The sequence below is a fragment of the Panthera uncia genome, chromosome F1 (assembly GCF_023721935.1).
Source record: "Panthera uncia isolate 11264 chromosome F1, Puncia_PCG_1.0, whole genome shotgun sequence".
In the NCBI taxonomy this organism is placed as follows: Eukaryota; Metazoa; Chordata; class Mammalia; order Carnivora; family Felidae; genus Panthera; species Panthera uncia.
This window is the reverse complement of record NC_064813.1, coordinates 11,724,446-11,740,733: the sequence shown is the minus strand read 5'-3', so window position 1 is coordinate 11,740,733 and position 16,288 is coordinate 11,724,446. Positions and strand designations below refer to the sequence as shown.

Here is a 16,288-nt window from a genome sequence, read left to right as displayed (position 1 = left end):
AGGTGACGTTACAGGAGTAAGAAGAGGCCTAATTCTGCAGAAACTTGGATGCAAAGTCAGGAGCTTAGATGTTATGATAATGGCATTGGAAAGCTAGCGAGAGGTATGATGGCACTTAAATTTTTAAGAGTGTTTGGGTTGCTGACACGAACTGTGGCAAGCTACGTTCTTGGCAGGTGTTCACTCTGCATCTGGATTCAGAAGAGAAGATGCGTCCACTATCGGCTAATGCTAAATGTACTCTCTCGCATATCCAAGTTTTGTAACGAGCTTTAACAAAATTGTCAACCCCAGTATGTAGCCACCACTGCTTTTGAACTGGTATTATAAGGCAGGAGGCGTTCACCAGGCATAGCTGACCAAGAGAAAGAAGGTGGAAAAATACAAAGCCAATTTTTAAAATAGGTGGTTTTGAGTGTCATTTTTCTAGATTAGTGAAAATATGAACAGACATAAGGAACCTGTCTATGTCTTTGCTGTAAAAATGCTATTGAAGGTCTGGTCTTTAACGTCACTCACGACTCCTACTAAAAACCTTACCTAAGAAATTCTTTTAAAAATTAATGCCAGGACAAGTTTTTCCTGAGGAACATGGGTTAGTATTTCTTTCTGATAAGAACTAAGTAATATACTTTATTTCCTTTTTTTTTTTTTTTTACACTGGCTACTTGAAATTTTAAACTCAGCTGAGACTGAACTGACTCTCAGTGTTGGCATGTTGGCATTCTCTTATCTCTATCCACCACCCATTGTATTTAGGACGTTATTGCAAAGCGGCTTCAACTCCGGTGTAGGTTGAGAATAAATTTATGGAGTGACGTTAACAGTAAAGAATATAAGTGAATACAGAGGACGACAGAGATTTACTTAAAAGCATTTTTCACAATCAAGTGAACTGACGTACATTTCCTCACCTATGAGTCGGTTGTTCTTTGCTCTAGCAGAGCACATCAGCAGAAGACAGGCTCATTCTTATCGCTGGTCATCAACACCATGTGTATACTTTAAATAGAGGCTTTGCAGTCGAGCTTCCTTATGTTATTATTTTTTGCTTTTCATACTAAATATGTATGTCTGGGAGTCAAGGAAGTGAAATGTCTACTGTAAAACTGCACTGAAAAGAGTGAGACTGACAGCATAGCTCAGCAAATGGCACTGATGTTCAAACATTTATGGGTAGACAGTTTCAAATAATAATTATTTATTAAGCAAGGAAACACCACTTATAAAAGGAGCGTTTTCCAGTCAACTATTTAAAAGGTAAATTATATTTGCTGCTTTTCTCAAAGGCCAACCTCTGATTCATTTTCTTTTCCATGATAATTTATTGCCATCATATCCTTCTCCAGTTAAGGGTTGATTACAGGATTCTCAGTCACATACTGAGTAAGTTAGAGCCTCACAGCAGGAGATCCTTGAAACTTCTGCCTCATGGGGGTTGGGCATACATCAAAAGTACTGAACACATGAAGCAAGTGCTAAACAAAGCTGCTGAACAAAGAAAAATAATGACAGTGTAAATAATTTTTTCAAATTAGAGTGTCAATCCTAAAATTTGCATGAAACCACAAAAGACCCCAAATAGCCAAAGCAATCCTGAAAAAGAAAAGCAGAGCTGGAGGCATCAGGATTCCAGACTTCAAGCTATATTACAAAGCTGTAGTTATCAAGACAGTATGGTACTGGCTCAAAAATAGACACATAGATCAATGGAACAGAATAGAAAACCCAGAAGTGGTCCCACAATAGCATAGTCAACTAATCTTCAACAAAACAGGGAAGAATATCCAATGGAAACAAGACAGTCTCTTCCACAAATGGCATTAGGAAAACTGGACAGTGACATACAGAAGAATGAAACTGGACCACTTTTTTTTACACCATATGCAAAAATAAATTGAAAACGGATGAATGGCCTAAATGTGAGACAAGAAACCATCAAAAACCTTGAGGAGAACACAGGCAGCAAAGTCTGTGACCTTGGCCAGAGCAACTTCTTACTAGACATGTCACTGGAGGCAAGAGAAACAAAAGCAAACATGAACTATTGGGACCTCATCAAGATAAAAAGCTTCTGCACAGCAAAGGAAACAATCAACACAATGAAAAGGCAGCCTACAGGATGGGAGAAGATATTTGCAAATGACATATCTGATAAAGGGTTAGTATCCAAAATCTACAAAGAACTTATCAAACTCAACACCCAAAAAATAAATAATCCAGTTACAAAATGGGCAGAAGACATGAATAGACATTTTTCCAAAGAAGACATCCAGATGGCTAACAGACACATGAAAAGATGCTCAATATCACTCATCATCAGGGAAGTACAAGTCAAAACCATGATGAGATACCACCTCACTCCTGTCGGAATGGCTAAAATTAACAACACAAGAAACTACAAAGTATTGGCGAGGGTATGGAGAAAGGGGAACCCTCTTGCACTGTTGGTGGGAATGCAAACTGGGGCACACACTCTGGAAAACAGTATGAATGTTCCTCACAAAGTTAGAAATAGAATTACCCTATGATCTAGCAATTGCACTACTAGGTATTTATCCAAAGGATAAAAACACTGATTCAAAGGGGCACATGCACCCTGATATTTATAGCAGCATTATCAACAATAGCCCAACTATGGAGAGAGCCCACATGTCCATCAACAGATGAATGGATAAAGAAGATGTGACATATATATACAATGGAATATTACTCGGCCATCAAAAGGAATGAAATCTTGCTACTTGCAATGACACGGATGGAACTAGAGTGTATTATGCTAAGCAAAATAAGTCAGGCAGAAAAAGACAAATACAAATGATTTCATTCATATGTGGAATTTAAGAAACAAAACGGATAAACATATGGGAGCGGAAAGAGAGAGGGAAACAAACCATAAGAGACTCTTAATGATAGAGAACAAACTGAGCATTGATGGAGGGAGGTGGGTGGGGGGGTGGGCTAAATGGGTGATGTGTATAAAGGAGGGAACTTGTTGAGTTGAGCACTGGATATTATATGTAAGTGATGAAGCACTGAATTCTACTCCTGAAACCAATATTACACTCTATGTTAACTAACTAGAATTTAAATAAAAATTTGGAAAAAAAAAACTAGAATGTTTAAGGAACGTATTGCTGGTGTAAAAGCTAAAAGTGTGTTTGTCCTGCTGCTGAAGGTCACAAGCAAACTTGAGCCCCAGTCTTCAGCGTGGCATACTCGTCACTGCCAGTTACAGAAAGAAAGTCTTGATTTTGGGGGGGGGGAGGGTACTTGTCATATTTTCATTATAGCTATTTCTAGTTAAGTGATATATCTGATGTCAATCTATGCCAAATCTGTAAGTAATTCTAAGAAAAGTTTCAAATGTCACCTCAATAAGGTTTACTGGACTACTTTATGTACAAGTTCAACCCCGCTTTCAGAATGCACCCCTATACTTCTGATCCTCTCGTTTGATCTATGTTTATATAGCATTTATCACCTTCTAACATATAATAAGACTTACTTATTTAGTATGTTTCTTACTGTCTTCTTTCTACTGGAAGTTGAGCTCCATGAAGACAGCGAGTTTTCGACTCTCCAAAGAAAATATTCCCCATATTATCAGATAGTTTTTAACTTAAAAAAGATCTAGATGTTAACATACCAATTTCAAAACATGTATGTGAAACATTACAACTATAAAGTGTTCTGCAAGTGAGTAGCATTAACGATGGAATGTAAAGATATAAAATGCAGAAAAATATCCCACTTACTAGGAGAGACTCTCCTACAAACTGTTCACACTTAGCCCACAAACTCTGTAATAGCCTTATATTTTTGCTTTCAAGCTTTTTGCACTTTCCTTTTCAATTGTTTTTATTTTTAATGTTTATTTATTTTGAGAGACAGAGAGAGAGAGAGAGGCAGAGAGAGAGAGAGGGAGAGAAAGAAAATCCCAAGCAGGATGTGCACTGTCAGCACAGAGCCTGATGCAGGGCTCCGAGTCATGAACTGTGAGATCGTGACCTGAGAGGAAATCAAGAGTTGGACGTTTAACTGACTGAGCCTCCCAGGTGCCCCAGCACTTGCTTTTTTTTCTTTCCTTTCCTTTCCTTTCCTTTCCTTTCCTTTCCTTTCCTTTCCTTTCCTTCCCTTCCCTTCCCTTCCCTTCCCTTCCATTTCCTCTTCTTCTTCCTTCCTTTCTTTCTTTCTTTCTTTCTTTCCTTTTTTTTTACAAATGGGTTTTAGGTGGTTGAAGTCATTGGAACTCTGACTTCCAGGGAATGTAATAGTTCATCGATATATTCCGAGTACCTAGAACTGTGTCTGGTGCATAAATGCTCAATAATTATTTGTTGAATGATTTAAAATATGGCTATGCCAAATCTGAGTATCGTCTGCAAAGTATATTACTTGGAACAGTTTTATAGGAGACATGTATGGTCACGTCTTTCTAATTCTTGACCCTTATTTAATCTCCTTTTCTTTCGTTACTTAAGTTGTATATCAGCTTATCTAAGTCAAAGGCTTCCTTCAAAATGTCCATTATTTGAACAGAGTTGCTCAACTTGATGCTCGTCTCTTGCCGACAGTGTGTGCTCGTTACTTCTTTGTATCCTGTGATGACCAACCACTGAAGACTGCAGGAGTGCTATCCATTTCTGGGATTCTTTACAGAATGCACATTGAAAACCTAAGCTTATAACTATTATTAAATTAAAAGTGGAGAGGGAAAACATATGGCACTGGTCACTTATACAGGGATCTTATGTTTGTAGAATCCCATAGTCTCTAATGAATCATAAATTCTGAACACATTTCTACTGCCTGTAATGAAAATACGGTTATTCATTGATATTTAACATTTTCAGACTTTAAGAAGAACAAGGCATGTGAAGTGAAAGGCCCTGGATAGCAGACAACTTCTTTTCTCTATCTACCTGATTCTTCCTGAATCATCCTGTTCCTACATTTCTTTAATTCCCATTTCTTGTGTAGTCATTGACAGACTGAGGGCAGTTACATCAGAGAGGAGAGGGAAAGGATTGTATTTATTTTTCCAGCTATATTGGGATATAAGTGAGGAAAATGGTACATATTTAGTTTGCACAGCATGATTTTTAAGTTTTACAGTGTGATGATTTTATGTGTAGGTATATATATACATGGAGAGAGAGAGAGAGAAATGATTATCTCAATCAAGTTAATTAACACATCTATCACCTCATATACTTTTTTTTGTTTGTTTTGTGATAATACCTAAAATCTACTCTCCTAGAAAATTTCAAGTATACAGTACAGTGTTATTTATTAATTATAGTTATCATGCCATACAGATCCCAAGAACTTATTCATCTTAAGAGCTGAAAGTTTGTGCCCTTTGACCAATATCTCCCCATTTCCCCCTCACTCTCCAGCCCCTGGCAACCACTGTTCTACTTTTTGGTTCCATGAGTTCAACTTTGTTAGAGTCCACATATAAGTGAGGCAGACTTTGTCTTTCTTTGTCTGGCTTATTTCACTCAGCATAATAGCCTCCAGATTCATCCATGTTGTCACAAATGGCAGAATTTCCTTCTTTTTATCGCTGAAAAATATTCCATCCTATGTATGTGTATTTATCACACTTTTCTTTCTTATTCACCCATTGATGGACTCTTAGATCGTTTCCATGTCTTGGCTATTATGAATAATGCTGCAATGAACATAGGAGTGCAGCTATCTTTTTGAGATACTGATTTCATTTCCTTTGGGCATATTCCTAGATGTGGTTTTGCTGGGTCATAGGGTAGTTCGATTTTTAATTTTTTGAGGAACCTCCACACTGTTTTCCATGGTGGCTGTACCAGTTTGCATTTCCACCAACAGTGCTCAAAGGTTCCCTTTCCTCCACATCTTCACCAACACTTATTATCTCTTGCCTTTTTGATAATAGCCATTCTAACAGATGTGAGGTGGCCTATCATCATGGTTTTGATTTGCATTGATGATTAGTGATGTTGAGTATCTTTTCATATACCTATTGGTCACTGTATGTCTTCTTTGCAATAATGTCTATATATGTCCTTTGCCCATTTTAAAATTGGATTCCTTATTTGTATTTTTGCTATTGAGTTGTATGCCTTCCTTATACATTTTGGGTACTGGCCTCTTATCAGATATGTGGATGGCAAATATTTTCTTTCATTCCACAGGTTGCCTTTTCATTTTGTTGATGGTTTCCTTTGCTGTGCAGAAGTTTTTGGTTTAATGCAGTCCCACTTTTTAATTTCTGCTTTCATGGCCTATGCTTTTTTGGTGTTATGCCCCAAAAAGTCATTGCCAAGACCAGTTTCAAAGAGCTTCCTCACTATGTTTTCTTCTGGGAATTTTACAGTTTCAGGTCTTACACTTAAGTCTTCAATCCATTTCAGGTTAATTTTTGTATATGATGTAAGATGAGGGTCCAATTTTATTCTTTTGCATGTGGATATCCAGTTTACCCAAAGCCTTTTATTGAAGAGACAATCCTTTCCCCATTGTGTATCCTTGGCACCATGGTCAAAGGTTGGTTGAACATATAGCATGGATTTATTTCTGGGCTCTCTATTCTGTTCCATTGATGTATGGTTCTGTTTTTGTGCCATTACCATACTGTTTCAATTACTATAGCTTTGTAATATAGTTTGATATCAGGAAGTGTGATGCCCATAGCTTTGTTCTTTCTCAAGACAGTTTTGGTTATTTGGGGTCTCGTGTGGTTTCATGTGAATTTTAGGACTATTTTCCTTTCTCTGTGAAAAATCCTATTGGAATTTTGATAGGGATTGTATTGAATCTGTACATTACTTTGGGTAGTATGAACATGTTAGCAATATTCTTCCAATCCATGAAGGGGCACCTGGGTGGCTCAGTCGGTTAAGCGTCCGACTTCGGCTCAGGTCATGATCTCACAGTTGGTGACTTCAAGCCCCATGTCAGGTTCTGTGCTCAGAGCCTGGAGCCTGCTTTGGATTCTGTGTCTCCCTCTCTCTCTGCCCCTCCCCCATTCACACTCTGTCTGTCTCTCTCTCAAAAATAAACATTAAAAAATTAAAAAAAAATATTCTTCCATGAACATGGAAGATCTTTCTATTCATTCATATTTTCTTCCATTTCTGTCATCAATATCTTATAGTTTTCAGTATATAGATCTTTCACTTCCTTAGTAACTTCTGAAGTACTGTATTCTTTTTGATGCTATAGTAAATGGGATTGTTTAAATGCGTATGGAGAGAGAGAGAGAGCAGAGTGACCTGCTGAACTCTATGAAACTGCCAAATGTGGGGTGCCAGGGTGGCTCAGTCGGTTAAGTGTCCGAGTTTGGCTCAGGTCACGATCTCATGGTTTGTGAGTTCGAGCCCCGCATTGAGCTCTGTGCTGACAGCTCCGAGGCTGGAGCCTGCTTCAATAGCTCTGTCTCTCAAAAATGAATAAACATTAAAAAAAAAGTTTAAAAATTAAAAAAAAATTGCCAAATGTGTCATTAACATTCGTCCATCATTTCTTCCTCACTTAATATGCCAGTCCTGTATTCTCATGATCTCATGGTATCTCTGATTATCCTAATTTACCAAAGGTCTGCACTTTCTAAAATGCCCCATTTTAGAAATTTATTCTTCCCTTCTCCTTGATCATCAAAACACTAATTCCTTCAATAACCTCTGAGCTGATAAAGTAGTAGGAAGAAATTATGAATTCAGTTACATGATTAAGGTTATTCACAATAAAATTAGCTCATTTACTGAGTTATGTCAACTCAATAAATATTTACTAGCCACTTAAATGCCAGTTCTGCTAAGTATACAGAAATACCTAAAACTCAGTCTCTTCTTTAAGGAAGTCACAGAAGAAATGAAGGATACACTTAACTTACCCAAAGATGCTATTAATTTTAATGGAAATGCCTGTTCACAGATCATACTTCAGTGGTTTTCATAACATGCTTACAATATCTCAGAGGCTGCCACGGGCAATGAAGGACAGATTTCATCTTATGCTGCCAGCAATTCTGAATTACATAACGATCCTGGAATAAACAAGTTGATGCCCCCATGCCCTCGCAAATGCTAACTTCTCTGTGTATAATGCCCCACCCTTGTGCAATTCTTTTCATTCTTCAAAAGTCAGCTCTAATGTCAACACTTTGCAAAGGACTCTTTGTCATCACCTTTTCCTAATTGATCTCCAGTTTTCAGCTATATCTGTACCTTGTGTATCACACTGTGTTCCCTTTCTTTAAAGCCTGTCTCCTTTTTTTTTTTTTTTTAATTTTTGTTTTTAACATTTTTTTTTTTTTTTTTTTGAGACCGAGAGAGACAGAGCATGAACGGGGGAGGGTCAGAGAGAGAGGGAGACACAGAATGCGAAACAGGCTCCAGGCTCTGAGCAGTCAGCACAGAGCCCGACGCGGGTCTCGAACTCACGGACCGTGAGATCATGACCTGAGCCGAAGTCGGACGCTTAACCGACTGAGCCACCCAGGTGACCCCCCGTCTCCTTTTTTTAGACTATGAGCTCCTTCATGCATAGATTAGAAATTATTCACCTCCCAGCAGACCTGTAAGTAAGGCACTCAGCAGGAAATATTGAATGAAATTATTGAAAACCTATTATTTCTCTGCTTTCTTTCACAGATGCTAGTGAAATAGATCTTTTTTATGAGCTCAGGTTTATCACCACATTTTATTTATGCTTTCATCACTTGATAGACATTTGAGTTGTTTCCACTTTTTGGGTGCTACATCCCATTACATTTGTAAAAAACATTTACAAATATTTGGGAGGATCAGCGGGAAAAATATTAAATTAGGAGTTCTGAAACCTAGATGTTACCTAGATGTAGCTTTGGTAGTAATTCCATACTTATTAAAGGAGATTAAAAAAAATGTTTATTTATTTTTGAGAGAGAAAGAGAGAGGACAGAGCGTGAGCAGGGGAGGGGCAGAGAGAGAGGGAGACACAGAATCCGAAGCAGGCTCCAGTCTCCCAGCTGTCAGCACAGAGCCCTATGCGGGGCTCCAGCTCACGAACTGTGAGATCATGACCTGAGCTGAAGCTGGGTGCTTAACCAATGGAGCCACCCAGGGGCCCCTTCATTAAAGGAGATTTAACTAGAATTCCTTCCACCTTAAACAGTCAATAATTTTATATTTTATCTTTTTCAAGTGTTTGGCCTAAGATCGAAGTCCTGCAGCAGGAGAAACTTTAAATCTGGAACTATGAGTTACACATTGCAGCTAAGAAACACAGTAAATATTGTAATCCATTTTAACCTTAAAATCTTTTTTATTTTTTACTTAGTTTACAATTTGGAGAATATTTTAAAACTCAATTCTACATGCCCCTCTTTGAAGAAAAGATGCTCTCCATTATACCAAGTGATAAACATTCTAATAATAAACAGAGGTGCCTGGGTAGCAAAGTTCATGAAGCTTCCGATTCTTGATTTCTGCTCAGGTCACCATCTCTCCGGTTTGAGAGATCAAGCGCCGGGACTGGCTCTGTGCGGAGCCTGCTTGGAATTTTCTCTCTCCCTCTTTCTCCGCCTCTCCTCTTCTCACGCACACACACTCTCTCTCTCAGAATAGACAAACATTAGGGGCACCTGGGTGGCTCAGTTGGCTGAACACCTGACTTCGGCTCAGGTCATGATCTTCTGGTCTGTGAGTTCAAGCGCCACATGGGGCTTGCTGTTGTCAGTGGGGTTTCAGGTCCTCTGTCCCCCTCTCTCTGCCCTTCCCCTGCTTGTGCTCTCTCTCTCAAAAGTAAATAAACATGAAGCAAATATACATTAAACATTCTAATAATAAAAAAGAATCTGAAAATTATGGAGTGTACTGAGGAAGTACTTTCATTTCTCCCTGTTTGTTTCTGGCAGGGAATGGCCAGTTTCTAAAATCTTGTCACTTGTCACTGCAATCAAAAGTTCACTTTGCCTCCCTTTTATACATAAAGTCGATCTTTAAGGAGGATTTGAGAATATCCTAGTTGACCATTCTCAGATTTTTGAAACCTGGAGCAAGCATCCTTTGATCACTCTTTTGGGTGCAAAAGGATGTGTTTTTCATTCGCGGTGCGGTTGCTGAAGCTTCCAGTAAAAGAATCTGGTAGCTAATTAGCAATCCGCTTACCTAGTCGTGAAAACTGAAATGACTTGGATAACGCGAAGAAAATAACACACAGACCTGTACCTCCAGAAATCGCTCTAAAAATATCCGTATTTGGCGAGAGACAACTCCACGCGGGAAAAGTCACAGCCAAGAAAGCGATCCTTCGCCAACTCTGACTCGCGCCTTGGAAACCTGCGCGTGGAGCGTGCAGAGCTCGGTTGTCTCCTTGGAAACCGCAGCCCGGCAGGTCTCGGGCAGGCCCCGGGGAAGCGCGCCTGGAGGAGCAGGTGTTCTCAGGCTGCCGTCTGCGCCTGCGCCGGTCCACCGCGCCCTCGTAGTAAGAGAGGCCCGGATGGAGGACGCGGAGACGCGCCGTTGCTATGGCACCTGGGTCCTGGCCGCCTGGGGAGCAGGTGCCGGGGTCTCCCTTGCCTCACTGTCGGTCAGAGCTTAGAAAGAGGAGGAGAGGAGAGCGCCCCCGGCCATCTCTGTGACCCCAGCCGCTGCATCTCACACAGGCAGGAGGGGAACCAGAGGGAGAGAAGGGAAGGATGATGCGGAGATTTTTATGGTGGGAGATATTTATAGAGGGGACGGGGGTCAAACGTCTGGGACGTCTGGGAGGAAAAGTGCTTAGAAGAAAGGAGCGAAGAGCCTTCCTGTGGGCTTCTGATGCGGGCGAGTCCCGGGTCCGGCGAGCCCGAGGGGGAAGTCTGGCAACACCTTGCTTGCTTGGCTTTGTATGAGGGACCCCCCCCCCATTTTTGTCATTTTCTTACCCCTCTCAAAGTTCTCCTCCCCAGGAGAAAAAAAGTCATTCCTGAAATGGTAGCTTCCATGAAGAGGCTCGGGTATTCATTTAGTCGATGGTACCTGGGGACCCTGGATACAAATTAAACTTAGCACCTGTTTGTAAAATACTATTTAATTGTCATACTTGGTGACAGAGCATGAATTTAAGAATTTTAAAATTCAGTTGAGAAGGAGGCAGCAGGGAGAATGGGCCAGGTGGTCTCATGGTGTTCTTAGGGGTTAGCTTTTGCTTAAGTACTTATTTTGTATTAAAACGGGTTGTCTTTGACGTTCTTTCGATGCTCTTCGATTTTAAACAAGCATGTGTTTAACAGGCTATGAGATAAGGCTGGGGTCAATGAATTAAACTATTTTCGAAGGTCTGAATCCTGAAAGAAAGTTGTCAAAAGCGTAGACATATAGACTTAGCTTAGACTCACGCTAAAGGATCTGCAGTCACATACCCACAGGGGATTTAGCAGACACCCAGGAGGAAGGAATTAATTTCTGTCTCTTATTACAGTTAACCTATTAAGAGGGTGGTTCTTACTCAAGCCACACAGAGATTTTTACTGCTGATAAACATTGAAATTTAAATGTGTGAAACTCACAAGGAGTAAGTGTGAGGGATTCAGTTTGGGTAAAATGTGTTTTTGTTGCAGTATGTTGACTGTGTAGCATATGGCCAGTACCCTGGGGATGATGATTAAAACAACTGAAGGGGATTGGATATCCTGTGACGCATTTGAAAAAGGCTTAAGGGACTTGGTAACAAGAATTTATGATTTACATTCTTTGTTTACTTGGCAACCAGCCATGAGGTTTTTGAAGAGACAGGAAAAGAACGGCGGTACAAATTTAATGCACCTTCATTTTCTTCTTAGAGTCACTTCAAACTGTGGCTTTTTCTCTTTTCAATTCTTGCATAATAGTACGATTTAATAACACCTAGTATGTTTGATTTTTTCATTTTATTTTTATCGATTATGCTGATCCTATCTGTTAGTTTTAAATTTGAGCTTTCACATGGGTGAAATTTGTTGTAAATAATAAAGCACAGCTACCAAAGTCCTCAGGCAACTATTTGTTTACAAATTCAGAGCTATGTTTATTACACAATTAAAGGAGAGCACTGGAGAGTTCCATAGAAATTTTATTCTAACAATTAGTTATGTAACCTAAACATCTTAATAAATAAATTCCAAGATCCCTGGTCTGAAAAGAAAGCGGATTATCCTAAGGCACTTGTGACTGTGAAAGACGGTATTGTTTCTATAATATTTTGGATCACAGTGAGTTTTAGTGTGTTCTAATCATCCATGGCACCCTTACTTTCAATTAGTAGATAGGCATAACAGTTGAGGTGAGTTAGCCTGTCTTGCGGCCAGCCAGTGGTAGATAAACTCACTCCAAAGCATTGGTTTGGTTTCCCTAGGTTACCTCAAAATATTATTGCTCTCAACCTTTGCTTTACAAATTACTGAAACCTTACTTCGAGTTCTTTAAGTAAGTCTGTTCTGTATTCTTAGTTTAAAAGAAATAACTATCTAGAAGGAATTGTAATCCAACTAATACATTGGAAATAGTTGTAATTACCCAGTTGAATAATTAGATTGAATGATTTGCATTCATGTACCTAAAACTAACTTTGTCTTGAGAAGGGGCTTAACCGACTGAGCCACCCAGGCGCCCCCAGACCAGAAGTTTTTAAGTCTTGGATTTGAAAGGCCCCGATCACTTGTTTTCGATTAAGTTTATCATGATACTGTGCATTTCCTTTTAAATTCTCGTGCTTTTCATGAGCTGGCAGTTATTTGCTAATTTGCAGCTTATAAAAAGTTTAAAATAAATCTTAGGGGTCCCCCAGCTCAACAGTTTTTGCTAAAGCTCCTTGTCATTGACAGGGAATGAAGCACTTCTAATAGGCTGCTCACTTCACTTCAGGACAAGTTTGCAATGTAAATTCTGTTTTAAATTGCCGAAATATATCCCTGTTTCCAGCCCTTGACACTAGTTTCACTGTTTGAAGTTAGGGAAGTCCAATCTTCCTTCAGCCGGCAACCATTTGGATAATGTAAAGCACGTGTCATGACTTTTGTGTTTTCTTTTCTTTAGGATAATATTCCTAAGGCATTCCTCAGGGTCTGGTTTTCAGGCATTACTCTCATAGCCTCCCTTCTTCCCTTCTCTTTTATCCGTCTTCCTCCTGGTTTGCTAGCCTCTGAATGTGTTCCAGCTCGTCTTTTGTCCTTTACAGTGCAGCCCAGGAAACTGGATAGGGTGCTTCACGCTTCTGTGTGTCTCACCCATAGTCTCAGGCTTGCAGTTGATGTATGTTTTGGGTGTCCCCATCATCCTTTTAACTCACTGGAACCTACTGTTCAGTAAAACCTATTGACATGTTTTTCACACACAGTATTGAAAAGCCTCACCTCTTCACTTAGCTAGTGCTTGTGCAACTAGTGGGAAGGTGTTCTCCCACATGCTTTTTTGGGCAAACGTTGGAAGGAAAATCATGTATATCTCATCTCCCTTTAGTAAAATTGGCACCAGGTTAGGTGAGCGAGTCAAAGGTTCACGGATAGTAAAGTGAAGCCAGTGGCCGAAACGAAGCTTGTGGGTAGTTTATTGATTCAGACAAAATCTCTCTCATTTTAGATCCTAAAGAAATATGTTCTTGACATCGGTACTTTCTGCCTCCAGAAAGGGTTTTAGGCAACTTAGTCTTGCTGCAGGCACAAGAGATGGCTCATAGGTATAGAAACAGGTATACAAACAGGGTCCCAGGTGTTTGGGACCCTGAAGATGAGATTTCTATAGTTCTTTTGAAACTGGACCTAAAATTCTAGTACATTTAGAGAGCATTGCTCTTTCTGTTTTTGTTTAATAGTGGAAAATGTGCAGATGATTGTTATATATTTCTGCCTTTATGACAATTAGATCTACATGAACAGTTTTCCCTCAACCCTGTTTTTTGAACAGATAATCGGACATCAGACTGACCCCTTCTCCCTCCTTCCAGATTCTTCTTCAGGAGCACATTATGTTCAGGTCACCCTGGACAATTTCATGCACTTCCATGTTTGTTTGCTCTTTCTCGTGCTGTTCTCTTTGTCTGAAATAACTAATAACCTCTTGTACTCAGTATTCAAAGCCCATCTCAGCTTTCCTTGGTATTTCCAATTTTAGACTGAGTTCATTGCTTTTTTATTCCGCCTTCCATAATCCTTTACTTTTTAATTTCTGTTTTTATCTACATTTAACATTTCTGGGTTTTGTTTGTGTTTGTGTTCTGTACCATACCGGAAACACCTCAGGGGCATAGGTCTGTTTTATAATCTTTATGGGAATGTATATAGGAATATTGTAGGTGTTCAACAAAGTTTCATCAAAACTGTACATATATACACATATATATGGTATGTTCACATGCATATACAGACACATAGGTGAAGATTTATTTGCTGCTTTTGTTTGAAAAATTATAGACAAAACTATATAGCAGGGCTAGGAACTGACCTCAATTTGTAGATAACTTTAGCTTTGTTCTCTTAAAAATGACTGAATTTATACACCATTTTCATAAACATTAACTTTCACCTGACCTATTTATTTATCACTGTTACTGGATAGTATTAGACATCACATTTGTTTTTGCTTTTTTTTTTTAATGAAAAATATATTTCATAGAGTTTAAAACAGTTTGACTTCTGTGGAAATTAACATTTACTGTGGTTGAAAATCAAATGTTACTTAATTGAAAGCTCTCAGATCACAAATTATAACCGTGCCCTATAAACTAGTAGAAGGATTAAAAAATTGAGGATAGGAAGTGATATTCAGGTTTCCTCCACATTTGAAAGTTTGCTTTACGCTTCTCTTTGACAAAAGACCCACATTTGTACCTGTTTTTGTTCACTGAATGAAATCTGAAGAGGATTTTTGCTTTTATGAAACTGTAATTGCTTCTTTGCTTTATGCCATGTTGGCTTTCCTTGGAATATTCTGCTTTCAGAGAGCTGAGGAAACCTGTATTTGTTTTCATTTGAACATTACACAACGTTAATGAGTATGACTTAAAAGCTGAGTCATCTGCTCTGACCTGGGCAAGGAGTTTTAATGATTGGCAGGGGATGTGGAAAATCCTTCTCTAGGCCTCAGATAGTCTTCTTATCCCCCCTTTTTTTTAGGCTCCTTGTAAATGAGGGTTTCAGGAATTGGGTGGAGGGGGGTGGTTTTTAGAGTGGTACATCTAGAAAATGTCTGGCCATTGAAGGCCTCTCTTTCAGGGTATACAGATATATGTTTATTCTGAACGTTCCATGCTTTGTGTTTCTATGTGTTGGTTACTCTATTACATTAATCTCCATACTCCACTCTACCCCTAAAGTGGACATAACATATACCTTATCTTTTTAAATCTTACAGCATTATTCTATAACAAACAGAAAATGGATGAAAATAAAGATATGGACTCAAAAGAAAGTGGAGAATATGAAGATGACTTTGAAAAGGACCTGGAATGGTTAATTAAGGAAAAAGAAAAAGGTGGTGCCAGCATAATAGAGGTATATATAAATTGCCAAAAGCATTCATAATAATTACATTAACAAAGTGCTTTGTAATTCTTCAAGAGTTTTGCATACACTATGTCATCTAAACCTCCCTAAATTCCTTTGATATATATAGAACAAGTATCATTATTTCTACCTTAGAGATGAGAAAATTGAGACATTAAGAGGTTATATGTTGTATCCTAAGGTGAGAGATGAGAGAACAGGGATTAAGTTAGCACTTAATAAAGTTTAAATTATAATTAAAAATAGGAGTGCCTGGGTGGCTCAGTCCATTGAGCTTCTGACTTTGGCTCAGGTCATGCTCTCACAGTTTGTGAGTTCGAGCCCCGCATCCGGCTCTGTGCTGACACCTCAGAGCCTGGAGCCTGCTAAAGATTCTGTGTCCCTCTCTCTCTGCCCCTCCCTCACTCATGCTCTGTCTCTCTCTCTCAAAAATATGTAAACATTTAAAAAACTTAAATTATAATTAAAAACTATAATTTATATAATATAAATAAATATGATTTATTGCATCAAAAATAAAAACAAGTACAATTAATTTCTACTTTATATAAACTTGGATAAAATCATGGGGTTATACTTTTAATATAAATGAAAATAAAGCAAATCCTCAAAAAACATGGTCTTTTGGCTCACATTTGAAACCTTAAGACTGAATTAGCCCTTCAGGGGAATGTATATAGAGGAAAAGCGTAGAGAGTCAAAACCGAGCCATAGGAATACCTGTAGGAAAAAGTGGACCCATTAAACATGATCATACAGGTAGAAGGGAAATCCAGGAAAATGAACCCGTTCCTGGATCAT

At 38.8% G+C, this 16,288-nt stretch overlaps 1 protein-coding gene across 3 annotated transcripts in view; it reads left to right on the top strand.

Annotated features, from left to right (window-relative positions):
• The first annotated feature begins 10,377 nt into the window (after positions 1-10,377).
• The window catches only part of CCDC181 (coiled-coil domain containing 181), a 28,107-nt gene continuing 22,196 nt past the window's right edge, over positions 10,378-16,288 (top strand). The window contains exons 1-2 of one of the 3 annotated variants that reach the window (XM_049633875.1): positions 10,378-10,633; positions 15,336-15,475. In XM_049633875.1, the coding sequence (XP_049489832.1) occupies positions 15,359-15,475 (117 nt within the window). In that variant the 5' untranslated portion in view covers positions 10,378-10,633; positions 15,336-15,358. Of the gene's footprint in view, positions 10,687-15,335; positions 15,476-16,288 lie in introns of all 3 variants that reach the window. The other 2 variants (XM_049633873.1, XM_049633874.1) reach the window with 2 other exon arrangements.